Below are 20911 nucleotides of genomic sequence, written 5' to 3'. Positions count from 1 at the left end.
AAACGTTTTCGATAAAATTTAGTCGAGTGAGATTGGAGGGAAAATGGGTAAATAATTCAGTTCGGTCTTAAAAAATTGCTGTAGGCAGATATTGACTACTATTGTGTTAAAATTGCAACAGAATTTGTAAATTATCGGAATAATTTAAATATCACTATGCAATATTTTCTAATAAATAAAAGAAGCAATAAAAAACTGCTACTTACGATAGTTACTCAATTATACTTAAATAATATTATGGTAAACGTAATATATGATAAATCGTTGTCGTGTGTGTTGGCCTTTAGGATTTGGCAGAATTAACCAGGCCGGTTAATAATCCGCGTCGTCTGCATGGAATAAACCACAAACCGTAAACATAGGTTAAATTGAGTGTAAGTTTGTAGGCTTAGGCTTGTTCATATTTGTACTCAAGTATCATAAAGACGAACAGTTATTTTATAAATAATAACATAAAGGTATAAAATTTTTCATTCAATTTAAAATAAATCATAGTAAGTAGTAAAATATGTCAAAAAGTGGAGTTGGTGGAAGAGGTAGAGGATGGTTACATTTAAATAAAAATCAAAATGCAGCTCCAAACCCGGCACCGATACAAGTAGCAGATAACCCAAAAACTATTCCCGTAATTGGAGACGAGTCTAAATTTGCCGACGTAAATGAAGATGAATTCAAAGATTTGATCAGTAAAATTAGGGAAATTAAAGTTACCGATGATGGAATAAAATTTAATCAAAAGATCAAATATATATTAGAGAATTGGAAACAAGATTGTCAGAACAGTGAAGAAGTAGAGTAAGTATAGATTTTACGCGAATTCACTATTCTATTTTTGTTACATATCTGTTCATTATTTTCTCGATCGAAATTTTATAACAATTACATTTTTCTATTTAAACAATGGTCATAGAATGTTTTTGAATGAAGGAATTTTAGAAATAGATCCAATAAATATGTATTGGCCCTTTTTGTTCAAAGGTACAGATATATAATGTATTTAAAATTGTTATTAATAAATTGGAAAAGTAATTTTTTAATTATGTTATCTTTATAATAATTTTATCAGGAGAAGCTTTGATGCACTGTATCAAGGATGTTTGAATGATGAAGAATTAGCTTCTAAACTAGTAGTAATGGTTTCTTCAAGATCTTTTATATCACAAGAAGTTCACGATCAAAATATACGTCTAATATTTTTGAAGAAATTACAAAATGATTTTGAAGGTAAATATATATTTGCTTGAAAATGAAATAGTTAATGACTATTTTCAGGGTGTAAAATTGTGTCCAAGACAAATCCAACAGCATTTAGAAACGGAGTGAGAATGCTAGGAGAGTTTTTTCATAAAGCTAGATTAGTAAATGGTCAACCTTTCACGTTTATGCTGACTCCATTATTATCTTACCTTGAAATGTTACTGGAATCAACACATGCTCTAGATCTGCAACAATTTGCATTCCAGGTACCTAATAAGATGAATAACTACAACTAATATAGTATTTTGAAATTGTTACATTTTAGATTTTTTTGAATGGTGCTGCAATTAAAACAGAATATTCTGATAAGTTAGCTGAACTATTTAATAAAGCTAGAATGTTTCTTACATCAGATAAAAAAATATCAAAAGAAGGAAAATTGTGGCTTCTATTGTCACTGGAAATATATAACAACAAATTTGGGATGTTGCCTATTGAAGTATTCAAATTTTATCAAGAACAACTTGGTGGATCTGCAATGGCTGGTTTTCAAGCAAGTATTTCATCAAGTTTCTTTGACTTTTTATTTCTTAGACCTTATTATATGTTTTTCTTAATAATTTGTCTTGATTTTAGGTCTCTTTTCGTAGAAAATTAGTTTAAAAAAACAAAGAGACCTAAAATCAAAGACAGTTTATCAAAAGAAAAATGTTTATCCTGTATCATGTAGTTGAGTTTCTGTTGGATAATATTAACCTGCAGAATTCCAGTTTAGTTCATCTTATATTTTTTATCTACTAGTTTATCAAGTGACTCATAAGGAAAGTTGACAATAATAATGAATAAATATAACAGTTGATTGTATGTGTATTCTTTTCACTATGTATGGACGCCAGTCTTAGGGTCGAGAATAGCGAAGGGGTAGCAATAATTAAAGTTTAATAACTAAATGAAATTACTATATATTCATATATACCAACAAAACTATATGCAGAATATAAAATTAAACAAAGTCGCGTGTGTAGAATCTCTAGGAGCAGCGTAGCTTCGTTGAGATGTAGAAGTTCGAGATCTGCCTATTTCACTGTCCTGAGGAAGACTGTTTAACAGTTCCATCCAATGTTTTACCTGGGTTCATGTAATGATTAGAAAGGGTGTCCTAAAAAAATGTAAAAGGTAGAGGGACGTTGATATGTTGGTTTTTCCTAAAACGCGCCACCAGGTTTGGAAATTAAAGTTATAATAGAAGAGGAACTTGGAATTCCCAAAAGAAGGGAATCCAAAAATTGTTTTATTGAGGAAGTTGTTCAGGTAAACATTTGAGGGATGAAAAATGTGGTGAATGAAAGTGCACATGTATTAAATGATGCGAGAGCCCTTGGCGTGGCCGCCACATAAATGTACATATACACTATGAAACTTTATTTAAACTCAGGTTCATCAATCAATAAATGATTTTATCATTTAATTTTATTTTGATATGGATTTTGTTGATTACATAGTAGATTGTGATGAGGACATTGATCTTGTGAAATTCATTCAACTTCCTATGTAGTAAGAGAAAGAGTCGATAATTTTGAGAAATAGGATGAGCATGATTTTAATGCAAGATTCAAATGAATAAAGACATTGTTTTGTTAATATTAAAACTAATTCACTCGATATTTTCAACATAATATTTAGATTAAGAGTATTAGAAGGAATTCTGTTCTCCCTTTTCCAATTAAAATTGAAAAGGGTACTTTTCATTGATTATCCGAATTGTATCATCCACAAATCTCAAAATTTTAGACAGTGGTACATTGGCCAGGCTCTGCCCAAGATCAATATATATATAGATGACAATCAATATATATATTTGACTATCTGAAAATTAGATTTGAGAATTACCATTATTGCAGCTGCTAAAACTTCTGTTCTGCTTTCAAGCCTATCTTTAGGGTTTTCATAGGGTTCCATCAGTTCTTTTATTTTCAATCATATTCTTTTGTTTGCTTTAATAGTAAAGTTTTCTCTTCGAGAGTAAAATTACTACTTTGCTTCTTAGTATTAGTAATTTCCATTTGTTTAGAATGAATTTCACTCACCAGTTGAAATTATCAAAGCTTGCACAGACCAAAAACCAAATACATTTCACAAAATATAATATTTATATTCAGATGTCAGTTAAAACTAAGAGATAATTATCTCAGAATTTAACCAATTGATAAAAGTTATTATGTTATTGATAAACCCCATTTCCAATAATAACTGATAGTTAAGACTATCTTACCAGCAATAAAAAATTGTTTAGGGTGGCTGAAAACAAGTATTAGCTCGCCATTGTGATTGCTAATGTGAGGGAGACCTGACAAGACACAAAAAGAGGAAGCAGAAGAAAATAAGACAAATGAACGAGAAAATGGATCTAAATATCTTTTTGGAGACCAGACAACATTCTAGGACTACTAGGTAATTACAACCTGAAGATATCGGAAGAATATAATGCACTATATAACTATACTGGAGAGAATAGGAAGACTTACCTACAATTGAATTTATAAGAAGATTAAGAATAACAGAACTACTAGTGTCAGAGGGAGTCCTCGAAAACTAGTGGATGGATGTGGATGCATATATACACATACGTTCATAAATCTAATATGAATAACATAATTTTCCTCATAAAATAATGATGATTTATGAAAGAAGCTGTTAATATACAAAACAAAATTGTGTAATTAAAGTTGTAAACGATTTTAGTGGACAATATTATCTATTTCAGATGACTTATGGTTACTTAAAGTTTAACTGAAATCCAAAAAACTTACTATAGATATTGTGTACTTTGGTAAGATACTTCACAAAATACCCTGAAATTCTGAGAAAATTGATATTATCACAAGATACATTCTATTATAATGTATGAACTGAAATATTCAACAATCAGTATATTACAGAGAGTGTCTTACAAGAAATTGAAATCATTATAAAAATTAACATACCTCCTCATAATATGAAATAATTTTGCTAACTTTTTTTAGTTTTAATTATTCATTCACAGAATTAAAAGATTCGAACAAACCGAATCAATTTCACTTTCACAACTACTTCAATTGCCAATCTTATTTTAACACAGTCAGAATTAATTGTAATTAATAAACTGGCCCTGATTTATTCTTCAATTTACTTGAATTATTGACAACACTGAATTCCATTTTCTTGAATTTTTGCAAACAGTGCTTATATATGAGAGACAATACATGTTCTGGTGCTAATGAGAGACTCATTGCAATATTCTGTTATATGTACTCAATAGTTGCGGATAATGTAAAAATTTAGTTTTAAACATTAATCATAATCTTATGGTTCCAGAACAACAATTATTACTTTGTTAATTAAATTAAATAGTTTTCTTTCCTTATTTTAATGCATGCACTCCATTTTAGAAAAAAATATGATACATTGTCGCATCCAAAAAAAACGAAATTAGATACATATCTAAATTGTTATTCAAACAATTTTTAAATTTTTTCCAACTTTCCAATAGTTGATTTTGTTAAGTTTGCTTGAACTTTATTGCAATTTTTAAATTTGTGGATATAGACTTTTTTCATGAAAAGTGTTTTGTCAATAAAAATAAAATAATCTAAGCAAAATAAATTTCCAAGTGTAATAATTAGTTTTTATTGGATAGGATGTAATTTTCAATGCATAACAAGATTTGAATCACTCAATAAAATAATATATCAGGGATTGTTTTGTACAAACTTTTTTACTGAAGTTATACATCTTTATGGCGATCTAAGTGTTTGAATTGAACTAAAATGAATACTTGTTTTAGGGTACACAGCATACATTAAGTGTTCAAACTCCAGAAGATAACAAAACTTTAGAAAACTACCAGAGTAACGTTAATGTTCTACAGTTGTCAACCAAACCTGATGTTACTACAGACCAAAGTAACTCTGCGGTATCTTACTCTGACACAACAAACTCGAGTGGTTTTATATCAGATTCATCGAGTCATAATAATTCATCAAATTCTATTCATCGAGAAAAATCAAAAACCCAAAATTCTGGTAGTAGTTCTACAAAATGTGGTCGGCCCATATTAGGAGTGGGAGCGCGATTGAACAAAAGTAAGTCCAATGACTCGTCCAATTGGAGAGATAGAGACAATACTACAAATTCTAGTGGGTGGGGTAAAAAGTCAGGATGGGGAGATGGAGATAAAAACTCAAAGGGCAAAAAGAAAGGATGGGAACATGACGACAGATTCGAAAATGATTATAGTTAAAATAATTTATTTTATTATAAGAAATCGAGAGTGATTTGTATTTTTAAAGCTGGTTGAATATTTAATTTTAATTTTATTAAATAACCATTATCCATAACAATAGTTCCACAGTTATTTTTTTTTATTCTTTGAAATTTTTTTTCCTTTTATTTTAACTGTAAAACTTCCAGTTTTCTTCCTAATATATTTAAACTTATTTTTGACTTTCTAATTTAATATTAAAAAAGTATTCTACGGCTTTAAAAGTATATTTTAACAAAACAATGACAGTTTGTAATCTTTTGATAAAAAAGCTAATGATTCTATAACGTATGTAATTTAGGTTTGAATTACAAGTAAGGTAATTTTGTATCACACTGTGAAAGACAAATATCTCGCAGGTATGAACATAAACTGATAAATGTCTATTTATTCCATAATGTTTTTTTCTGCAACTTTGTAGGTATATACAAGTGGTCCAGAATTATCTATTGTTAGTGGTACGGGTACTGTTTTATATATACTTTTTAAATTGATAATAAGGCACACACAACCCTTAAATAAGTTAATTAAAAACTTTATCCCTTTAAATAACTGCCAAATGATTCTAATTATGTTATTTATATTTTGGGAGTAATAATAAAACATTATGATAATCTATTTCAGGTCACCACCTACTTCTCCCTTATAATTACATGGTATTTTTGTATTTTCTCAAACAAATTTGGATGAAAAAATCCTAAAATTGAATTAATTAGGACAATAATCATTGTTTTAAGAAATTTCAGCTTTTAACACTTTTTTGGAAGCTTATTCGATTCATGATGATGATTAACGTTTTTTAAAAAATATTCACATTACTGGTCGGTTTTGGAGTATATATATTAGTTCAGTCCGCGGAGGCAATTTTTTATCAAGACAATAAATTACAATCAAAAAGTTTGATTTCTTTTTTGATATGTACTTCAAAGTATACTAATTGATTTAATAAAACTTTAGAGGTCTATCGATTTCCCAAAGTAAAATAAAATCGAAAATCATTTTGATTTTCAAAATTTCCTATTATTTCAGTCTGTGATGAAGATAGAAGAAAATAAAAAATACCACGTCACAATTCTGGACCATTTTGTATAATTATAAAAAATATAAAATTAAGTATAAAAATTTGTCTGCACATCTAGAGTTTTTGTAAATAGTTTTGGTTACCAGGTTGTCTGCTTTTTTTTTTCAAGAATACAGAGTTTTAGAGACACAAACGTTGGAACGGTTATGTAAATAGTGGCATTCATCAGTCAAATTCGAAATCTGTAGTATTTGTTTCACTATAAAATCTCTCGGAATTTTTCGAGCTTTTCTGTGATATATTTTTTATTTGAATATTTTTTCATAACATTAATTATTGGGGTTATCCGAAATATAATTTGAAATTTCATTAAAATATTTCAAATTTTGTTGGTTATTGTTATTTTCTAATTGAAATGAATATGCATTGACCCTGGTTTCTATTTTTTTTTTGTAGGAAAATCATTTAACATAATTTTAGTCTATTATAAAACTTTAAATAGCAATTAAAAATTTGCTAAAGTATATATTGTAAATTGATGAAATTTTAGAGAAATTCTGCTCTCATTAATGAATTCGTGATATTTCAGCATGTAACATGCCATTCGGCATCTGATTTATTTTGGTGAATTTTAAGTACTAAATGACGTTTGTCCATTGTTTTTGTACCATAAAAAATGCTATTTTATATTGCAAAATGACTAAAATCTTGACATTCATTCTTCAAAAGAAATTTTTTTCTTCAGTGGGTACTATCACACTATTTTTCGACAAAGTGTAACTGAAATTTGAGCTTTTAATTCGAAAAATTGAAGAAGTTATAAATTTTCAAGTATAACAAGTCATTTCTCGAAGTTTTTTGCAAATTATATATTTTTTTTCAAAGAAAATTGAACAATTTTTGCATGGCACATTATGTCACAAACGTCCCAGTATGGAGTCTATCTCTACTGTAACCAAATCTTCATAATTTGAATCTTACAGTTTGCTTAACTTGAATTCAGAAACACTAGAATTTTGTACAATTTGATTAAAAAAATTTATAAAATAATGTAGAAGAAAAATAAACAATGTGTTATAAATACACATGTTCATGACTTTTGAATTATTTTCAACAGTGTATGTTTTTAGAAGCATTATTATTGAATACTTCCAGAATGGATAAACATTTTCCTAAAATTAAGGAAACTGCTTATAACATGCCATTTGGCTTGTTACGTTTTTCTTCAATAATTTTGGATATTCCTTTGTTCACGTATTGTGGCATAGTAGTCACTTCCAATTTATTTATTCTAACATTCGAGTTTGTGAAGAAATTAATTTGTTATCGACATTCCACATCAATCAAGAAATTCAATAAAACCTTGAAATTGATTCGAAATCCACCTCTACCTATCTACACTCCAGTTCAAATAAACCAATGTTTGACGCCATTTCCTAATCTCACTTCTCCGGCAGGAGACCCTTCCTCAGGAACTAGTATTCGGTCTCAGTGAAAGTACCTATATAAATAACTGATACTCAGATGGGGTGAATATTTAATATTAAATTGGACGCCTCCAGCTTTTTAACAAATAAAAATTATTGCTGGAAACAATAAAAAAAGTTTCAAAAACAAATAAATTTATTGAAGAAAAAAAATAATTTCGCATTAACTGCGTACTCAAGCAGTTATAAATTAAAAACAACACAGATTTATCTAACAATAAAGATAAGACTGGGACTTATCTATGGAAATCCGGGAAGGTTGCAGCCCTCAACTGAATTCCCAGTTGTTGAAGTTGTATTTGTTGTTTGTGATGGTGTACCAGTTGAATTCCGTCTGGATCAAACTCCAATCTGTAGAACATCGAATATAAAGAATTATATCACCACAAATTTACAAAATTTACTTTAATTCGAACTGGAGTGTAGATAGGTAGAGATCAATTTCGAGGTTTTATTGAATTTCTCGAATGAAATGGGAGGTCGATAACAAATTAATTTTTCACAAACTCGAATGTTAGAATAAATAAATCAGTGACTACTGCGCCACAATGCGCGAATAAAGGAATATTGAAAATGTTTGAAGAAAAAATAACAAGCCGAATGGCATGTTATAAGCAGTTTCCTTAATTTTAGGAAAATGTTTATCCATTCTGGAAGTATTCAATAATAATGCTTCTAAAATCATATACTGTTAAAAATAAGTATCTGATTAAAAAAATAAACTGACTACATGCTAGGATATTGAACATGTATATTTATACCACATGTTTTGATTTTCTTTTTCCTTATTTTATAGATTTTTTAAATCAAATTTCACATACAAAATTCAAGTGGTTCTGAATTCAAGTATATGTTGAACAAACTGTAAGATTTCAAATTATGAAGGTAAAATAGTTGGTTACAGTAGAGATAGGTCTTTAAGGATCGCTTGATTAAATTTGAGTAAATACAATGGGAATTATCACTGATGGAATTTCTGGATGGATTTCTGATTTACAATTATCTTAATGCATAGCAAAATTAAAACATAAAAAATATAGCATGAATATTTTACAGATTTTGAAATTCAACCCTTAGCTGCCACACTTCTGTCGCCAACCGTAGCTTCCATACTGGGACGTTTGTGACCCTAACCACATAATCGTCTATTCTGAGAAAACTAAGCTGTAGTATTTGGATCTAAATTTTCGTCTTCTTTTTTACTATCTTTTTGGTGACCAAAATTAATAGATTAAATTGTCTCATTGTTTTATTCTACCTATTGATCTAAATCTAAGATCATACTGTTTCACACTTTTACTAGTATCAAGGGTATTTCCAATTCTTCTAAACACTCCCATAATTTCTTTATCTCAATTCTTGTCCTTATTGGATTTTTATTTCTATTTTTCTTCTGCGTACATGTATACATATTTTTTCGATCTTCCTTCCAAAACTATCAAAGTTTTTGGCAGCACAGCGACAAGTTCCAATGAAGGTTCTTTTTTGTGTCAATATTGATTTTTTTTTCAAATTATTCCAAAAATTTGATCTTATTAGTGATATTAAGAGAGAAGCGTCAAATATCCGTTATGATGTAGCCTTAATTAACAATACAGTTAAATATTTATGAAAAAGAAAAAGCAGAATTTCTAGAATACTTACAAATTGGTCTTTTTGTGACTAACATTATTTATTTATCTAACAAATTCTGTTTTGCAGTGTAGTTTTGTATTATCAGATCTGGTACATAGTCTTTTTTTTGGTATCTGATGTTTACATCTTTTAGTTAACTCAGACAAAAAATTCTTTATTTAATATTTGAATATTTTTACTATTACTTTTTACTTCTATTACTTTGAAATATATCTGTCAATATTCACAAATAGTCCGAGAGCCAGGTGAAAATTTGGTTAATTATTTCTTCTCGATAGATAATTGGTGATATGCATCAGACAATGGTATCATAAAGCCTTATGACCGTCAGCTGCGGCGCAGTGGGGGGATGAGCGGTTGTAACCTCCCACGCTTGAAGAAAAAAAAATACATTCACTCATTTCCTCTCGGCTAAAAATTTATCAAGTTATAGCTAACCCAATATCTCAACAAAAAAAAACCAGCTGGCTATAACATAGTGTATTGTTCGCCAGCTGATGTCTCGATCATGGAAAAAAAATCTTCAGTTTCAGTGATGTCCTCTCAAATAAAAATTTACCTGATGATAGCTTATATGTAACTATTGATAAATATATACGTCAGCTGGCTGTATCTAGGTGGAAAAATCGTCAGCTGATACTTTGAAGGTAGTTACATAGAAGTTAGCCAGAAGCATTTACTGACTATTTAAAGGCATCAGCTGACCAGGTTTCCCTCGAGTTACTGCTAGCTGATTTTTTTTATTTATCACATAAGTATATTCAAAATCAGCTCACAAATTTTCATGCGGGAGGAAATGACGTCTCTTTAATTATTCGGCATAGCACTCCAATATGAGTGTTGAGGTGAAACAATTATTTCGTATCAATATTTTTTAAACTTATATGTATATAATCAAATAATTTTAAATATATTCCAATATTTAAATAATCAATTTGCTTAATATAAATTAACTAGTTACTTGATAAAAATATTTATTATAAAAAAATTATGAAAAATTACAATAAGAATGAAAATGTTATTTAATCATTTTCGCTTTGGCTTGAGTCATAACCATCTCTCTCTGATCCATTGTCCGAGTCGCTGTCAGAGCTGTCTGCTCTAATATTTTCATCGTCATCATCTGTACAAAAAAAAATTTGAATGCGTATTTTACCATAAAATCATTAATTTGATAATAAAATGTTATCTTTTTCGGGCTGGATAGTTATTTCATCAATCGATGTTGGCAACTGACTTCCAAAGAACCAGGTGAAATTATATTTATTGTCGATTTCTTCCCAACCATAGTCTTCCGGATCATCAGAAGTTGGAACCTTCAAGTGTGCATTTGACCAAATTTGAGCAATGTAACATGCTCTAAAATTACTGATATAGCTCTGATTTGCAAAGTGGTAGAGAAGAGCCATCAATACCTTTTTTTGGTAACTTGAATGTCTCAGTATCCAAGAAATTATATGTTTTTTCAAACAATGCTACTCTTGCCTCATTGACTTGTTTCAGACGATTTGAGGCGTGGCATCGCAAAACTCACTATATCCATTTTTGTAATATTTTCAGAATTCACGAAAAACTGTTATCTGGGTTAATCAGCAACAAATAAGTAATTACTTTTTTCCAAACCCATCCATCACATCTAAATAGCGATTCTGACAAGAAAATTTAAACAGGGTCGCTGAATTTTTTTAATTATAGCACTTCAAAGTTCGGAAAAAGTGAGTTTTGCAGCGAAACTGTGGATATAGATATTTTTGCACCGTCATTAGATGGATATAGCAATTTTTGCACTAACACAACTGAAAATGTATTAATGCAAAAATGTAACACATGATTGTTAAATTTGAAGGGAAAATATATAAATAAATAAGTCATCGAACAAAGTTAAGTTTATTGAACAAAAGAATTTTTTTTTAAATAATTTTTACAGTATAAAAGCACTTAAAAAATACAAGCAGAATAAAAATTGATAAATTTGATTATTGATAAAAGTTCTAAACTCTTACTGCATGATCCTCCTCATGACCTTCACATTCACACTCATCTTCAAGTCCTAAATTGTCAGAAATTATTGCATGATCAACAACGGTTTTATAAAAATTGCATTCTTCTAAATCGCGCCACTCATTTCCAAAGTGCTTGGTTAATAATTGTCGAATATCATTGATCTTGGCTGATTTCACAGGATTTCCTTGTGGGATTACTACAGGTAGTTTAAGTTTTGATAGGTTGATACCCTTCTTAGAAACACTCTTGAATTGGCCTACATCTGAATTGAAGAAAGACTCTCCAGCTATTAATATATTATTTCGGGAAGATTTCTTGAATAAAAAGCGTTTTGCTTCATTAAATTGGAAATGCCAACTAGCAGGCCTCTTGAAGTAAGCAGCATTGAAACTTTTCCAGTCATATACTTCAACTTCTTCTCCCAGTTTGAAAACTGTGCAATGTTCAGAAAAAATTGAGTAGTACTCAGACACCGGGAGACATCTGAGTTTTTTTTCTATTAAAGCGAAGACTCTATCGGGTGGTAAAAAAGAGTGTCCTGTAATAGGAAACACCAGTTCAATCGACTTAATGTTGATTGGAGACGCATTGCAAAAAAAATGTTAACATAGCTGTCATTATCGAATTTCGGTTCTGTCCTCCACATCCATCAGCACAAAGCCTTATCCTTGAATAGGAAGTCAAGTCTAAATATGTCAGAAAGTGAAAAACTGCCGATGCGATTTCGTTTGAACTTTTCCTGTGTTCATGTTCCATCCAAGTGTAGCAAAATATGTTGCCCGGTGTCACGGGGCCTTTGGAAGATCCCGTCACAATGGTGAAATTGTAAATATACAATTGTCTGCTGTAATATGCACTTTGGTCTTGAATTTTTGGTAAAACCAAATTTTTTTGACAGTCAAAGGACATAATAAGTAGGTAGCTTTGTTCGCCTTTTAGCTTCTTATAAAAAGCTTTGTGAACAGCATGCTCGATAATCAATTTATTTGTTTCTTGAACATCACGTCCCCTCTTTATTTTCCCTTTGATGCATTCAATGCATTTGGAACATGCATCAGTTATTGGTGAACCGAACCCTATGTTGTATTCCTGCTCAAAAATTTTTCTGAAAAACGTTCTCTTGGCTTTCAGTTCATCAGGCTGCTGATTATTGTACATACGCCAAAGCTTGAGCAAATTTAGGTCTCCTGATACGTAATACCTTTGGATCGATTTACCACGAGAGTAATGATTTTCGACACAAGTTAGTTTTTCAAGAAAAGCCTTAACTGCTGCTCTTTTTCTTAGATAGACCTCCTTTAATCTAGGTCCTCCTCTCCGCTCTACCGGTAAAGTTGCAGACAGTAAAAATTTTTTTGAGAGGAGTTTGACTCGAAACGGTGAAATTTGTAAAATTTTGACAAACGTAGCTTGACAAACACGAATCAGAAATTTTTGAGTTCCAGCTTTTCTAACACCGTTTTCGATGAAACGTTTTTTTTTACAGGCCGGGATCGTTTTATAGGAAAAGATTGAATATATTTCAATATAAAAGTATCCTGCTGGATTTTGTCTTTATGGGCGTAAAACTGTTGGTGAAATTCTTTGATGTCGTTCATCGTCAAAGTCATGCACTTGAATGTTGACGTCTTTTTCTTTTTGGTTAAACGATGACCACATGTAGGAAAATCAGGTAGACTTTTTGGAGTATGCCTAAAACAATGAAAATAACAAATCTTGAGAATAACTGTGAAGAAACAATATTATCATAATTATGTTATACACTGTGATTACCCCTGTCTTACCTCTCAGCTTTTTGAAGAGATCGTTTCCATTTTGAAGGGTCTTTTGGCGATTTTCTTGATTTTTTTGGTGCAGCAGGGGTCACACACATTTCCATGACTTAAAAATTAATAATATGAACGCTTCAATTATTAAAAACGATTAAATTAAAAGAACTTTCCAACTTTGCTTTTAAAATAACAGACTAAGAAAACAACAGGTTGCTACATAATAACCTTCTCATTGACATTGCAAAACTATCATTATCCACAACGGTAGAGAGTTCGCTGCCGTCACTGTAATCTTTTTGAGCGATCTCATTGGCTCAGTGGATATAGTTAGTACTGCAGCGTTAATGCAGTAAAATATCATGAGTTTTGGAGTGACACCCATTTTTATCGTCTGAATTTAATAGGGATAAAATCATTTTTGCAACGACAACACACTGCAGTTTTTGTGAGGAACATGCATAGATTCAAATTCCACCGTTACCTTGATATTGGAAAAATATGGATATAGTGAGTTTTGCAATGCCACGCCTCATTTAATCCATACATATGGCAAACAAACTCTTCTATTTTCTCAAAAATATTGTCTCTATCCTCTAATGATTTTGACATTTGGATGAAACACTTGATGAAATTATTCGATTTAGCCATTATTGAAAACGGTCGTTTTTTTCCTTTTCGAAAAAAGGCCGGGTTAAAATCACACCCTGTGAATGCGTGAAATGCCGGAAGTGCTGCGCTCAAATCAGATCCTAAAGATTCATATAATTGAGTAACGTTAATAAATCTTTGGGCTTTTCCAACTCCAACTTCCATGCAAATGTGGATATTTTCTGATATATTAGCCATGTTAGCTAACATAATTATTAACACGTCAACGAATCCGCTTCTTCGTGAGCCGGGCACGAAAATTCTTCAACACGAGTTTTTATAACTTTTGAGTTATCAACTATGAATCTAAAACAAGTGTCTGCACTCACATAAACAGTTTTATCCTTTATATACGGCCACATATAATCTTCTTCCCAATTTTCAATAAGAAACTGTACTAGTGCTTCCTTAAAATTTACGTTCTTCAGTTCAAGAGAAAAATCTTTTTTTCGCACTTGGTCAGGGCCTTCGATATGGAAGTTTGCTTGCTCCATGCCTCGTAGTTTGTGTTCTGTATCTTTTATTGTTGGAAAAATGTATCTATGAAAGACAATGTATATTATCTTAGCTGTGGTTGCACATATCATTTGCAGTACTTTTTTTGAAATCTTTCCAAAGCTAAGAGGTACATCTTTCATCTGATGTAACATAAAATACCCGTCATACACTATAACATCTGTATTTTCTGGTGGCTCAGAATGTTCATACTTTTCTAATAGAGCCATTAATGCGGATTTTTGTGTTTTACATATAGTGCCATCAAGGTGGAAGATAGACAGTGGTATCGGTGTTAAATGATACGTGAGAACTTTATCTAAATCAAGTTCCTTTTTTAAAGAGATTTGAAGTAATTGTCCAAATAAATCACGTTGCATTCGCAGCTCCACGATTCCTCGAGCAACTGTAACTTTTTTTTTCTTCATCATATCTACGAAAGTATGACATTTTACCCTAGAAATAGCCTTCTCAAATTGGTTTGGGTCATTTACACAACTGAGAATATAATTTTCTCGTTTTGTATTACCTTCCTTTTCAACATTGAGCAAGAAATTTTCAATATGCTGAGGTGCTCCTTCTCCAGTAGAAATGTTATATAACTCTTGTTTATTTAAATTTTCATCAAACGGATTAATATTATGCTTAATGCCATCAATGAATCCATGAAGATGTTCTGTATTTTTTTTTATTCGACTATTTTTCAGATCGGCGGTCACGTCTTGTACTTTACTAAGTCCAGATTCATTCATTGTATGACTGATGATAGTTGAACGAATAGTATGACTGCGACACCATCGTTGCCTAGCTGAGATTGAATTAGTTATATGCGAAATTCCCGTCAGCTTATTCGCAGCATCAGCGTTAATTGTTTGCTCAAGAGTCAGATCAATTGGTTGCTTTGAGTAAGATTTTTTTGTCCGTTTTATACCGAATGATCCTTTTTCAAAGTTTTCGCGTAATCCTGGATGAGCCTCGTCAACTTTTATTAAGTTATCAAGATACTTAACTAAACAACGGGCATAATTTGGCTGATTGAAAACGAAAAACAAATTAACTATTTTCAGTAAGGCTAGTTTATAGATTTCGAAATTACTGGAACGGATGCTTGTATTGAGTAATAAATAATAATCAATGAATCTTACATACATCATGTAATACTGCGCTGTCTTGCCGTGCGTGCCTTCCAAAGTATGTATTTTAAATTGCTCATATCTTTCAAGTAGTTCCGTTAATCCGGTTAATTGTATTGTCGGTTCAACCGTTCTTATTTTTAAAAACTGGACTAAATAGTTTTTGAATTCATCAGGTACATTTATTTTTTCATGTTGAAGGAAGCTTTCAAAATGCAACATTTTCAATGCTAATGCAATCATTGGATGTAAGCGTTTACATCTATTAAAATGTTTGCCACTAATAAAACCATTAACTGATCCATTGGCGAGTAATTCTTCATTTACCATGATATTTGTGAGACCAACAAACAATTTGCTTGGGAGAAGGGTCTTCATGTAATAAACCAACCCACATCGGTATGCCGGTCAAATTTAAATAGTGTGAAAGAACCCATGCAAAATCGATATGCGTTACTGATTGAAGATTGACAGTATTTAGTTCCGATAATGCATCAGGTGGTAGCATACACTCAATAAGTCTTGGTTTTTTGGTAAATTTCGTAGATTCACGAGTGATAATATCAAAACTACGCCTATGTTTACGACTTCGCACTGTGCCAACATTTTCCGCATCGGTATTTGACTGCAAACTATCGTTCTCAACTGCTTCTTCTACGTTGACAGAACTCTCAAAATTTGACTGTACATTTTCGTTAACTACTTCTTCATTGATGGTCAAACTGTCAATTTGAAAATTTAGCTGAACTTCGGAAAGTTCACAAGAAGTTAATGTTGCCTCAGTTTCAAGACCTTCCAATGTACTATAGCTACAACAATGACCGTACCGATTTACAATATCGACAATTTTTCTGCTACTTGTTAAGCTCTTTAATGTCAAGCCTAAGCAAATATGTTTCGATAACTTATTCCGGCCATTAAAAACGGCATAAATCAAATCTTTGGAAAATGATTTAGCTAGCATTTTAGTTCTCTCATTTTGTCTTCGTCGGTAATTATCATCAGAAATTATAAAAATATATAAAAATTCATCAAAATTTCAGGTACTTCGCATTCGCCGTCTATTAAATCTTTTGTTTTTATTTGATCTGGTAATTTTTGTGGCTGAATTTTACGCATTTCTTCGTTTAAAATACATGCAGCTGTATCTAAAATATTAAGTTTTTCGATTTCATTTTGAATCATGACACCTTTGAAAGGTTGTACTAAACTTTGACCATTAAAAGAGATTACGTTAATTTTTTTTAAAAATTTTTTTAATAATCTATCTTTTAAGTGGTATGGTTTGTAAGTGTAATTGGACACGTCTTCCTTATTTTTTTAAGTGTTCAACGAACATATCATTTAAAAACTTAAAAAAAAGACTGTTCTTGATTAATAATATTCTCAATGACAAACTTTTCGACGACATCGTAAGCTTCTGCACGGATGTTTCTTGTAGAATGCCACTCGATTTTTCTTTTCCTTGTTGAAGTATTGATTCTCGCGAAGTAATATAATTACTTTTACAGTATTTATGGAAAAATAACTCTTGATTTGGCCGTAAATTTTGAAGCTTTTCGATCATATCCATATCGTTGCTCTCAATTGTCAAATTTTTGATGGAATCAAGCCAATTCGTAAAAACTGATAGTTTTTCTTCACGGCCTTTAATTTTTTTCCGGGATTTTCCGCAAAAAAAAACATGCAAGGACTTTTATCTACAGAGTTATCTGTACTTACATTTTCATGGATATTTTCAGGAACTATTTCGGGTTCAGCAGCAAAGCCTACGTCATCAGTAACAGGTAGATCCAAGTTAACCTCACTTGGGTCGACGTTCTCACCAGGTAAAGCATTGCAGGTATCGGTGATTCCACTTGTCCCTGCCAGTGAATTTACATTTTCATGTTGTCTAAAAAATAATAATAATCATTATTATTATGATAATAATCATCATTAATAATTACAATAACTACAATAATAATATTTTCAAATTTTAAAGTATAGTAATGTTATACACTAGGCACGTAATATCCTACTAAATAATGTACAGAGTATTGTATGATGATTATAAAAATCGTAGCCTAAAAAATAAAAGGAAAAAAAAATTAATTTAGATACATACTGTAATCTCGCAGTAGATGTGTCTTCTGGTGTTATTTTGCGATACTTTGGGGGAAAAGCCGTAAAGCGTCTATAACACTCACTGTGGTACAGCTGAAAATTGTTTTTTTCTGTAGGAAGTACAGCCTCGTGTCCACTTAGTTTATTATTTTTTCGAACACTCAATATAGCACTGCACTTAATGAGTTTTTCTTCACTGAACGATTTTAAATTGGAAATAGATTTTGTTTTTTTACAAAAAACGCAAAATGGCGTTACATTAGACATTTTTATGGTTTTCACAATAATGTTTCTAGAATATTCTTTTCGTCTGACTACGATTGCTCGTCTATTCTAAACGTACATTAGTCCCCTTCTTTTTTACTTCTAAAAACGTACGAGCATGCGTACAACTAACCCCCTCCAAGCGTACCTTAATATTGTCTATGCAATGCTGGCGTGTGTTGTTTGAATCTTTAAAAATAACAAGAATAATTAAAGAGACGTCATTTCCTCCCGCATGAAAATTTGTGAGCTGATTTTGAATATACTTCTGTGATAAATAAAAAAAATCAGCTAGCAGTAACTCGAGAGAAACCTGGTCAGCTGATGCCTTTAAATAGTCAGTAAATGCTTCTGGATAACTTCTATGTAACGACCTTCAAAGTATCAGCTGACGATTTTTCCACCTAGATACAGCCAGCTGACGTATATATTTATCAATAGTTACATATAAGCTATCATCAGGTAAATTTTTATTTGAGAGGACATCACTGAAACTGAAGATTTTTTTTCCATGATCGAGACATCAGCTGGCGAACAATACACTATGTTATAGCCAGATGATTTTTTTTGTTGAGATATTGGGTTAGCTATAACTTGATAAATTTTTAGCCGAGAGGAAATGAGTGAATGTATTTTTTTTCTTCAAGCGTGGGAGGTTACAACCGCTCATCCCCCTACCGAGCCTTAGCTGACGTTCACGAAGCTTTATGGTTCGATTTTCTGCATTTAACTAATTATCACTTGAGAGGAACTTGGTCATATATATATATATATATATATATATATATATATATATATATATATATATATATATATATATATATATATATATATATATATATATATATCTGTTACTGGCTCTCGGACTAAAATTCTATACTCACACCAAATACTATGTTAGCCTTTGAGAAGCCTTAGAAATTATATACAGTAGAATTTTATACAAGCATTACAACTAAGATTAAATTTTGTAACTGATAAATATGTAATATATATTGTGAAAAATCATTGATTTTGAAGTTTTTTTAGTTTTAAAGAAAGAATTAATGAAATTAGTCAAGTATGACTAACTATGTAAATTATTGTGTACACTAATCATTGATGCTCTAATTTTTCCAATATATAAAACTATTAACTCCGTCTTATAGAAGATGGTTTTAAAAAACCCCAAAGTTTGGGTGCTAGTCTTTTAATTTCAGTTCAGACATAAGATAATTCCAATCTGAATAACGAACATACCAAGAAGCATTTACAGCATTCATTAATATTTTGATTAACTGAATGGTATTTTAGCAAATATATCTGAATCTCATATTCTCAGGTTTAGGAACTGGTTGTATCAGAGGAGTTTTATACAAATACTTGTATTTAAGTGCAAGCAACCGATAGTGAGTTGTGTTCAAATTTTAAATTGAGCTGCTAAGATGAATATTTTGCTCATATTATTTGTTAAATATTAATCTTTAAAGTCAATGATTTTTATGTTATTATAGGATTATTAAACTGACACTCATTTTACTGTATTTTTATATTTTAGTCGTATATTATTTTGGTACATACTTGTTTAGTGAACAATTTCAGGTAATCTACCATAAAGTATATTTATGTATAGGATTCATCAGAAATATAAAATGTTTTTTCTGAGTGATCAGCTAGAGAATTGGTGTCTATATTTTATCTCTCTAGGTCTCGGCCATAACAGAATCAACTGTGTTGTCCTTATTCTCATTTCCTTCCTATTAAGAGTATTTTCTGCTCAGTTTGGTGTTTGTATATTTCTGTCTTTTATTCTTTTCTTTTCCAGTTTTTGAATTTTCTGTACCATCTTTTCCTTTTGACGTTTAAAAGTACTACTATCTGTATTGATCCCATCATAATGTTTCTATTATATAATCCTACTTTTGTAATATGTAACATGTTGAATTCTGAACTCTTACCACACTTTATCAATTACACATAAATACCACAAATTTAACATAGACATGGAAATTGCTTTTACAAATACAAATGAACTCATTGCCAAGCACGTTTTATGAAATACTTACATTAAAGCACTTCCTGTGAATACTTCTAGCGATATCAACAATATATGAATTCAATAAATTATATAAAGAAAAAATGCAAAGAAGTAGCTCTAAAGATATGATATTAAACTGGTTATTAGCAGAGTTAGTGTTTCATTATTACACACCATATCCTACTTCAGGAGCCCCAGACTATAAAGGAGATGGTAAAATGTTAATTCAACCCTGCTAAGTGCTAACTCTGAAATTTTAAGAAGCTTTCTTGATAAACATTTTAGAGTTCATTTCAACACAATAAATAAGTAGGTACTTAATGTAAATATTGAACAAATGATTCTATTTCTTGGCTTTTTTATATTATAACTTTTTCAAATTATTTGGCCTTAAATAGAAAAATTAGCATTTTAACAAGGTTTTTGATGGAATAGCTTGAATTTATTATAGTATAGTTTTGCCCATTGTAGCAAAGAATTGATTTAATACTGTCTATTGACTCCACTTGCTTCATATCTTGTAAGAATATTTAAAATTACCTAATTCCATATTTGCTGGTAGTGCTTTGGCATTAGTGTGTTTCTTGCACAAAAGAATTATATTCTCACTAGCATTTTAACTTTAAAAATTTTACCAATGTTCCAACCAAATTGACTAAAGAAATCATAAATTGCATTTACAGGAAATTTTATCAAGTCATAATTTTCTCAACATTGTGAAAAATACTCAACACAATAAATGTGTCTCAAAAAAATATCAAAGAAACTCATCAGCATTAGTTTTAAAAAATATATGTTGACAGAAAACTTATTATATTGATCCCGAATACAT

At 30.5% G+C, this 20911-nt stretch overlaps 1 protein-coding gene across 1 annotated transcript; it reads left to right on the top strand.

The window, feature by feature from the left end:
• Positions 1-285: 285 nt before the first annotated feature.
• LOC130446336 (uncharacterized) lies at positions 286-18260 on the top strand. The gene is made up of 5 exons (XM_056782534.1): positions 286-795; positions 1067-1224; positions 1273-1463; positions 1523-1750; positions 5021-18260. Exons 1-5 carry the CDS (start codon positions 509-511, stop codon positions 5474-5476), a joined length of 1320 nt encoding a protein of 439 aa, XP_056638512.1. The 5' UTR covers positions 286-508; the 3' UTR covers positions 5477-18260.
• The last annotated feature ends 2651 nt before the right edge of the window (positions 18261-20911 follow it).

The sequence above is a fragment of the Diorhabda sublineata genome, chromosome 1 (assembly GCF_026230105.1).
Source record: "Diorhabda sublineata isolate icDioSubl1.1 chromosome 1, icDioSubl1.1, whole genome shotgun sequence".
In the NCBI taxonomy this organism is placed as follows: Eukaryota; Metazoa; Arthropoda; class Insecta; order Coleoptera; family Chrysomelidae; genus Diorhabda; species Diorhabda sublineata.
The sequence above is the reverse complement of the archived record's forward strand: the minus strand, read 5'-3'. Positions and strand labels throughout refer to the sequence as shown.

What these genes read in the sequence shown, in the direction of transcription:
- LOC130446336 (XM_056782534.1), top strand. Translation starts at nt 509, where the DNA reads ATGTCAAAAAGTGGAGTTGGTGGAAGAGGTAGAGGATGGTTACATTTA. An exon ending in ATTACAAAATGATTTTGAAG is followed by an intron (nt 1,225 to 1,272) that starts GTAAATATATAT and finishes GACTATTTTCAG; the next exon opens with GGTGTAAAATTGTGTCCAAG. An exon ending in TGCAACAATTTGCATTCCAG is followed by an intron (nt 1,464 to 1,522) that starts GTACCTAATAAG and finishes GTTACATTTTAG; the next exon opens with ATTTTTTTGAATGGTGCTGC.